The following is a 9,216-nucleotide window of genomic DNA, read 5'->3' as shown; positions in this document are numbered from 1 at the left end:
TTTTATTGTTTAGGGAACTTCAGTTTGTGAAGGAATACTGCATGCTGCGTGCCGATTTAAACCCTGGCCAAAAATAACGGAGTAACGCACCGTTTGGTAACGGTAACTGAGTTACTGAATTTAAAAACTAATGCGTTAGAGTATTAGTTACTGTCGAAACTAACGGCGTTACTGTAACGCGTTACTGCTCAACACTGTTCTTAACATCTTTTAACTAATGTACCGATCCGCTCCACTTCACACAATATCGTCGCAATAATGTTCTGCTAGAGTCACAAACAGCCAGCTGATCGTCAAGTGGAGTCAAGAGAGCTGCTTCAGAGCTAAAGTATATCCAGGCTTCATGTCTAGGGCTCAGATTATCAGATTATGTTTTGTTTTTTGTTTTTTAAAAAATCACTAAAAATCGACTCACAAAAATTTTTAAATGTTTTTTTTTTTTTTTTAAATGACAGAGCTCGCCTCTGCATGTGCAAATGTTCACCCCTGACACTATTTTGCAAGAGCACCGTTGCTGCATCGTGGGTTTAGCTCCGTCCAAAATGACTGTGATTAGTTACAAAAAACAAAACAAGCCAGGGCAATTTTTTCACCATAGCAAAAAGGCTAGGTCTGGCTACACGAGCTGAACTAAGTTTAGGCTGCTGAATGTTTAAGGCAGATTTATAGTTGTGCGTCAGCTCTGCACACAGCTTACACTACAGAAATGGGGAATAACAAACACCTGGTAGACCGCAGGGTAAGACAATGATGTCAAGTCAAAGAAGTGCTGCACTGAAAATGAGTTACAACATGCAAAAACACAACTGTGTGGTGCTTTAATATCAAATAACAAAGTTAAGTCATGTACAAAAAAACTGTAGTTGGTCAAGAAAAGTCAGTTTGATTAAAAATCCCAACTGTAATATTTATGAAACATTTATGAAACACTGCCCCGATCATGAAGCTCCAGTTCAACATCTTCAGTTTCAAACAGTTTATTTGTCTTCAATAACAGAAGAGCAGCCGTCTCTCTTTACACGCTGGTTAGTAAAAAACACTAAGATCAGACAGGCTCCTTCAACAGTCACTGGTAATGCATCTCATTTTATTATTTTTTTGTTTGCATTGAGAGTAAACATCTGAGTGGATGCATCAACTGTCCGTCTGAAGAGTTTATTGAAAAGACGACAAACAGGAAGAGTTCAGTTTGTCTGAAACACAGAGCTCCTCTTCTTCATCCTGATGGAGCGCTTGAAACGATGAAGATACTTCAAATAAAATAAACTGCATTTGTGAAAACAATCTCATCGACACAGTCGACCCACAGACTGAACCCTGGGTGTTTTGGCAGCGAGTGATATTTTGAGGTGGTGGAGTCTGGGAGTTTTCCTGACAACTGAGGACAAGGTCCGAAAAACTATTGGTGACACTTTAGTCTGTATTTTCTTAATAATTTGTCTCGGAAATAACTTATAAAACTATAAAGGAAAATATAGACACTATTCTGTTATTTCACTTTGTTACTCTGAGTTTAGAACTACTTTTTGAAAAGCTTCAAGTAAATATTCATTCACATCAATTTATTGTTGGCAAATGTGTTCTTTAAACATGCTGATTTATTATTTGCCTGCACAAAGACAACTTCAAAATGTTGGCATGTTCCGGTGAGTTAAAATCACACGACACCTGCAGGTAATTGGGCTGAATCAACTGCAAGAACTAAGCATGATCTATATTTTCCCCAATAACTGGCAACAAACAAATGACTTTTTTTTTGTAAAATAAAGTGTTCAAAACTTTGTAGTTCTGCAAATTTGGAAGTTTATTGTTTACTATACTATAAGAGTGGTATCATATGGACCTAGAGGGTTTTCTGGGCACCCACGTGTCTCCACATGTCTACTTTATGCTAGTCTCATACAGTTTTGGGCACAAACTTTGCACTTATTTGCAGTATAAATGTACTATTTTCACTTATTGCATTAAATATTCCTGCACACTGGGGTCCAGTAACAGCCTTGGATTTGCATAAACTGGGTCTGACTGGAAAGCTGAGACTCTTGTGGATTCAATGAGCCCAGTTTCGTAGTGTAGAGAGGCCATTAAAAAAGAAAAATAAAGACATCACTGTATAAAACAACCTGTAGTGACCTTCAGGATAATAACAGCCTCATGAAACTTTACAGCCAAAATCTAGAGACCTCGAGAGGATGGATGGCTTCCATAGTTATATTATGTCATGACGGGGTTTCTCAGGAGCTTCCATAACATAAGTGCTTGCCATCCAACTGTCGAAAAGTTAAATTCTTGTCCGTGTTCCTCAAGGTCTTGGTGTCTAAATGTGGTATTTTGGAGGGATTTTTGATCATTTTTATCAATGAAATGCTTACTGGAATCACAGGAATTTGAGTTGGTACTAGTTGGTGCCAAACCTTTACATTGCCTGGGAGTGAAGTAAACGCAGAAGACTGACTGAACAGTGACAGTAAAGTTTTAACTAGAACCACGACCACATTTTTTTTCCTGCTCTGAATTACTGAAAAACACAAGTGGAGCATCCAACACAGATATGTGGACACCTCGGCCCACTACTATTCTGTACTTCTGGTCTTTTTTATCTCCTTTACAGCACACACCAAATGTACGACTTCTGTGATCAACAACCGATGTAAACACTGAACATTTAACCTTTAACAATTCCTTTAATAAAGTTTTATTGCAACAAAACTGCCCTTTCCCGAAGTAGAGTATCTGTACTGGATGCTAACAGAAGAAGCTGCTAATCAACTTCTTATCTAACTTCGGGGACGACACTGAAATGTTGGACTGATCCTTTAACAAGTCAGAATCAGCCCAGTGGCTGCAGGTAAATCCTCCCAGACTCCACCGCCTCAAATATATCCACCATCAAGAACCCCGACCACCAAAGAGTGTGTAAACCTAAACATGGTGAACTGCAAAAATAAAAAAGGTCTTTGTAAACCAGACAAGTAAACAGCTCAGCAGAATCTCACTGATCCAAAATACAGATGTAAAAGCGGTCAGGAATGTGACAGAAAAGATCCACAGAGTTTGTATTAGAAATATTCTGCTGCATCAGAACCACAGACAGTATTTGTATCGACGTTAATGTGCAGCAAAAACACGACAGACATGATCCAGTTTCTCCCAAAGCTACAAAGTAGAGAGCCGAGGCTGAAATCTGTCTCTATCAGGAGTGTTTCCAAACCACTGACGCACAGTAAAACTACAACAGTAAGGAGGAGATTTTGCTTCATTAGTGGCTGTAAAGATGAACACAGATATGAATCTTGTAATCAAACTATGAGACAGAAATGTCCCAAAAGGTTAAAGGTTTCCTTTTAAAGGAAGTGACGGAAACACTGAAATACTTTGGACTGAAGAGATTTCCATGAAATTAGACGTAGATATTCCTCATGGATGATTCATAGTGATTCTGGTGAAGCCCTTGACCTTTCCTCTCGCACCACCCTCAAGAAAAACATTACATCTCTATTCACAATACTGTAAAGTTTTAACAGGTCTGTTTCTGTAAACTGAGGTGTAATTCACACTGCAGCCTCATGGGGCTGCTGGTGAGACTCTAGTGTCTCCACCCAGCATCAGTTTACAGAGGAGCGAGTGAAAAGGTATCAAGTGTTCTGCAGCAGCACTTGAAGGTAGCTACATAAGAGTGAAATAGCACTGTCATAACTGTGACATGACATGGTCATGAACCTGTCATGAACATTATGTACATGTCATAAACGTTTATGACTGCTATGACGTTTATGACATTACCAGAAGATGTCTTTGTCATGACAAGTTGACATTAACAAAAAATGCTCCTCTTTTTGTGTTTATGACAAGTTGACATGATGATTATTATTGTTATGACAAAGACATCTTCTGGTAATGTCATCCTGGTTAATGTCAAGTTGTCATAATAGGGACATCCCAAACAAATTTAATGTTAACTTGTCATGACAAAGACAACTTCTGGTAATGTCACTTTAATCAATGTCAAGTTGTCATAATCAAGACAACCCAAACAATGTCAACTTGTCATTACACAAACCTAATGACACTTAATGACAGCAGTCATAAACGTTTATGACATGTACATAATGTTCATGACAAGTTCATGACAGTGTCATGTCACTCTTATGTCGATACCTCCAAGTAAAGTGTTTGAAATCTTCATGAACTGACATTAACTTGTCACAAAAATAGAAAATTTGCTGGAACCAGCGTATTCAGAACGGTCTGAAGCCTCACGTTTTTGATCACAGTGATTTTTTTTTAAATTATTGATACTTTGGTCATGTCATCTGAAATCATTGGGCTATAATACTTTATGAAGAAAATAAAGAAAAGCATAATAGGTCCCCTCTAACTTCAGCAGCCCTGAATCTGTCATTATGCTAAAAGTATTAGGTAATAGTAAGAGGTGGAGACAGCCTAATAAAGTCTCTCTCCCCTCATCAGTGACACCATCCATGGCTCTGACACACTGAGCTTAATGTATGAACATAGCTTTAAGCTAAGGAGAGTTCATCTGTAAACATGTCACCAGAAACAGAAAATGAGCAGCACTTATTGCCTCACTAAACTCTAAACACTGGATAAGAGCATCAGATAACAGCCTCAGTTGTCTACTCTCAGCTTTGTGAACGCTGTATAGAATCTCTTCTTTCTCCTAAAGTTCAAACGATCGGCCGTTTCGTCGGCCGCTGTAGAAGGTGCATCCTTAAACCTCCCCGTCTCAAACACATCACACAACTAAAGTCTACTTCATGCCAAAAATACTGCATAGATAATAATCATGGAAATAAAATAAAAAACGTGTGGAATATGATGTGAAACGTAAAAAAAAAAAGAAATTAAATACTACTATATATACAGTGGTTTTAAAAGGATTTGTTGTGCTGGTGCACGTTGACCACGTGCAGGATTATAACCACATATTTTAAAATTTCAAATCATGTAACTGTGTGCATAAACATAAATACTAATACTTCATTTTTAGTGTAATTCAGTAACAGAGTGGCAGAGGAACAGAAACCTGTCGTCTCCAGTCAGAAACATTTGACACTTTGCTTCGGTTTAACGGATCAGTGAACTCTGTAATCTAACGAAACGTGATGAAACTAAAATATAAATGATAAGTGGTGATATGGAGATGTGAGGTTTCTGCAGGATGCTGATTAATACGCAAACACACTTCCTTCAGTCTGTCAATATAAAAACAACAGCTTCAGTATCATTAAACACTCACAGGTTCTTCTCTTTCACGTTGAAGTGAGTCCGATTAACGCCATCAGCTACACGTGAACAAAATAACAGACGATAACAGAGTTTCTGTTTTGTCTTTCAGTCCTTAAACTGTAGGAAAACCATCAAAGGTCAAACATCAGAGGCAGAGAACATGAGAAACTTCACGGTTTGCAGGTATAAAAACAGAAGTCTGAGCAAATACTATTTAAATTAATCTGATTGATTGAGTGTGAAAGTTCCTACTTGACCCTGGGAATGATAGTCTGACAAAATATCTTGACTCACAGTCTGTTGATTATCGTCTGGAATTGACCTATCAGTGACAATTAGGCAAATTCCATCCACTCATGAAAACCATGAGATAGTTTAAAGCTCCAGGGAAAGCTAATAAGTGGGCCTTTAGCAGAAATTATTTTGTCAAACTAGGATTATGACTACGCAAATCTGTCCAGTTGCATTTCCAGTGCACGCACATCTGTGAAAACATGGATGCTTCACACACATCTTAGACCTCTGACCTTTTGGATATAAAATGTCATCACTGCATAATAATTATTATTATTATTATTTAAGATTCATTTTTGCCTTTTTGCCTTTATTGAATAGGATTGCTGTGGCGAGGACACTGCTGTTGGAGCCATTTGTTTGACTTGTGTGAAATGTACTATCCCACCACGCCACTAGGTGGCTTCTGTCACTGGCTGAGGCAGCCCATGGTATTTAAATTCATCCCAGTCAGCACAGGTGTTGCTGATGTTTTCGACTGTGCTCAGATTAAAATGTTTATGGCTCTATTTATCGGACGTTTGTGTTGTTTCTGTCCAGACATTATGGACAATAGTGAGACAATAAACGAGTAATGATATACAGCATTGTTAAAGACTGGAAGTAATTTTCTGAGTATACGTTGTCAAAAACAATTAAACCAATTAGCAACCAGTAGCAGCTAAAGTAAAGACAAGTCAATACCATTGCCCTTGTATATGGGACACCTGCTCTAACCACTGAGCCACCAGGCGCACATCACTTCATCATAATATCCTGTTAGACGTCTGTGGGGAAGTTTTGTCAAAATTAACGTATGAATTCTTGAGTTATGGCCAAAAATATGTTTGGTGAGGTCACTGTGACCTTTGATTCTCCTCTCCTTTCATTCTTTAGTCCAAGCGGATGCTTGTGCCAAATCTAAAGAAATTCCCATTAGGTGTTTTTGAGATATTGTGTTCATAAGAATGAGATGGACGCAAGGTTACAGTGACCTTTAACCACAAAACTAGGGATGCACCGAATATTCGGTAACCGAATATATTCGGCTGAATATTGCAAAAAAAAACAACAAAAAAAAAACACACATTCAGTATTCGTGGAATAAGTGAAAAGCAAGGCTGAATAATAGTGGCGTGTTTTGATAACGCAATCAAACAGCGTGCGGTGACGGACAGAGTAAAATGTCGGCAGTGTGGCGATATTTTACTCCGTCCGTCACTGCACTCACATTTGCAACTAAAAATAGTTTTGTGCGGGCAAAATAAATCATTCAGCACGCTGTGTGAGTACAGATTTCAACCAGCAGCAGAAACGAAACAGCAAATCCCACCGGTTGTGGGTTGAACAGGGGTCACAGACACGGACAGGAATACGTATTCCTGTCAAATACGGCGGCCCATGATAATGGCTTACCGGCGATGGAAAGGTCCGGCTCCAGGTGAATAAGTTGTTGACATGACTGCCCAAAAGTACCTGAACACCCGAGCCATGGCGGCACACAGTATGTGGCGTATCAGAGGAGAAACGAGCCGTTCACATTTCTCTCTGTGGCAGGTAACGGTCCACAAACCTCACCGCACTTTAGGGACTGTTCTTTACTTATGAAGGGACTTGTCAGGGGAGGAGGGTGGCTGGTTGATTATTATTTTATTTATTTATTTATTTTATTTTGATCCCCCCTATGTTAATCACTTATTGATGTTGTTTTTGAAGTATGAATAAGTCAATAAGTAATTTATTCCACTGAAATATCATTGATGTATTATAGAAAAGTGATTTATCTTTTTATAAATGACAAAAGGCACATCTGCCTCATTTTCACGGTGGTATCGTGATACTACTCAGAACCATGACACATTCACTGGTCCCAATTTTGGTACCGTGACAACACTAATCTGGAGGGGGTTCATCTGCAAAAACTAATGAAAAACTAAAAAACGGCATTCGGTACTCGGTATTTGGCCAAGCGTTTAATATTATTCGGCTTCGGCCATAAATTTTCATTTCGGTGCATCCCTACACAAAACTCTAATTTGTTCATTCTTTAGTCCAACTGAACGTTTGTGCCAAATTCGAAGAAATCAGCACTCATAAGAATGGGACAACCCGAAAACAAAATACCTCAGGCTGTGGCTATCGTCAGTGTGGAGGCATGAAAACCTTCACATCATTTAAGTGAATTTGATTTTTTCTCATTATATTCGCACGTTTTCATCACTTAATATCTGTATATAAACAAGGAGATTAGTGATTTACTAGAAACAATTCTGAGCCTTAGTTTAGTCAAACAATGTACTGATGCTATCAAACAAAAAGAAATGTGGGTCACGGATGTATCATGTCAGGAATGTTTCATTGTTTGGGGGTAATATGTTTGTGCTTTTGGCACTATGGTTCCCATGATACTTTGGGTAAACAGGAAGTAAGATGAGTCGGTGACTCAGCTGTGAGACACGCCCGAAAGTAAGGTAATGTAGGTTTATCTGTGATTAATGTCAGATATATCTCTACTGTAATTCCAGTATAAAGTTCTCATGTTGTCTGCCTCTTGCTGTTTGCTCAGTCGGTCTGTTCATTATGTGCTCTCTGCCCTTCAGTAGGCACTCGTTGGTTAAACGTTACTGGTTTTGCTCTTGCCTCTGGCCCCGCCTCCTCCTGGGCTGCCTTTACTCTCTGACTTCCTGCCAGGTGAGTTCTGACAGGTGGAGCCTGACTGACCACCACTGTTGTTGTTGTGGTTTGTGTTTCCGCTCAGCGTCTCCATGATGGAGCGGAACGCCCCGAACGGCCGCTTGCTTTCAGAGCTTCCTGTAGGAGTCCTCTCCTTCCCATGATGCCCTTTGGTCTGCTCCGCCTCCTGATTGGAGCTCTTGTGAACTTGCTCGTCAAAGGTGACTCTCAGTTTGAGGTTCTGAGACGTCTTCCTGCGAGACGAGGGCGACTTCAGGGCGCTCTTGGGGCTGGTGGCAACTTTCTGGCCGTTGGCGCCGTCGTGGAAGTCACTGGAAGCGTCTGGTGTTTTACCGTCCACCGCCTCGGGGTCGCTGGAGGTGGGGGAGGGGTTGTAACCCATGCTGTCTACCGACTTTGACCCACTGACTGAAAACGCCAGCTTCCTGTCAGCTGTGGAAGAGGAGGAGGAGGAAGGCAGGTGCTTCTTCATCATCAGATTAAGGTGGTTTGACACTGGCTCCTCCTCTGCGATTGGCAGATGGGACGGCCTATCAGGTCGCAGTGTGCTCACGGCCGCCGCTCCTTGATTCTTACCCTCCTCCGGTGGATAACCGTCCGAATCGGATTCACTCAGAGAGCGCTGCATGATCTGTCTGAGTCTCGCCAGTTTGAGCTCTCTCCTCTCCACCAGCCCCGTCCTGCGGGGCCCAGTGGCCCCGGGGCCGCCCGCCGGGGGCAGCCTCTCCCTGGGACACAGCGTATCCGACATGTCCTTCCCCAGCAGCTGCCGCAGCACCGAATCTGGACCCACCCCTCCCTGACGGACCAACCAACCGTCCCCTGGAGTCACCTCCGCTGTCAACATCATCTCTGGCCACGCCTCCACTGAGGGCTGATGGGAGCTGGAGTCCAGAGAGGGAGACAGAAAGGATCCTTTACTTTTACATGTTTCAAGTGTGTTTGTCTGTAACACCTTCAATCATTACTACGACTACTAAGACCTTCACCCTTACTACT

At 40.9% G+C, this 9,216-nt stretch overlaps 1 protein-coding gene across 2 annotated transcripts in view; it reads right to left on the bottom strand.

Annotated features, from left to right (window-relative positions):
- Positions 1 to 797: 797 nt before the first annotated feature.
- The window catches only part of sncaip (synuclein, alpha interacting protein), a 31,316-nt gene continuing 22,897 nt past the window's right edge, over positions 798 to 9,216 (bottom strand). For both annotated transcript variants that reach the window (XM_033619965.2, XM_033619964.2), the window contains exon 12: positions 798 to 9,101. In XM_033619965.2, coding sequence (XP_033475856.2) covers positions 8,138 to 9,101 — 964 coding nt within the window. In that variant the 3' untranslated portion in view covers positions 798 to 8,137. The remainder of the gene's footprint in view (positions 9,102 to 9,216) is intronic.

This window comes from Epinephelus lanceolatus, chromosome 9 (genome assembly GCF_041903045.1).
Source record: "Epinephelus lanceolatus isolate andai-2023 chromosome 9, ASM4190304v1, whole genome shotgun sequence".
Lineage (NCBI taxonomy): Eukaryota > Metazoa > Chordata > Actinopteri > Perciformes > Serranidae > Epinephelus > Epinephelus lanceolatus.
The sequence above is the reverse complement of the archived record's forward strand: the minus strand, read 5'-3'. Positions and strand labels throughout refer to the sequence as shown.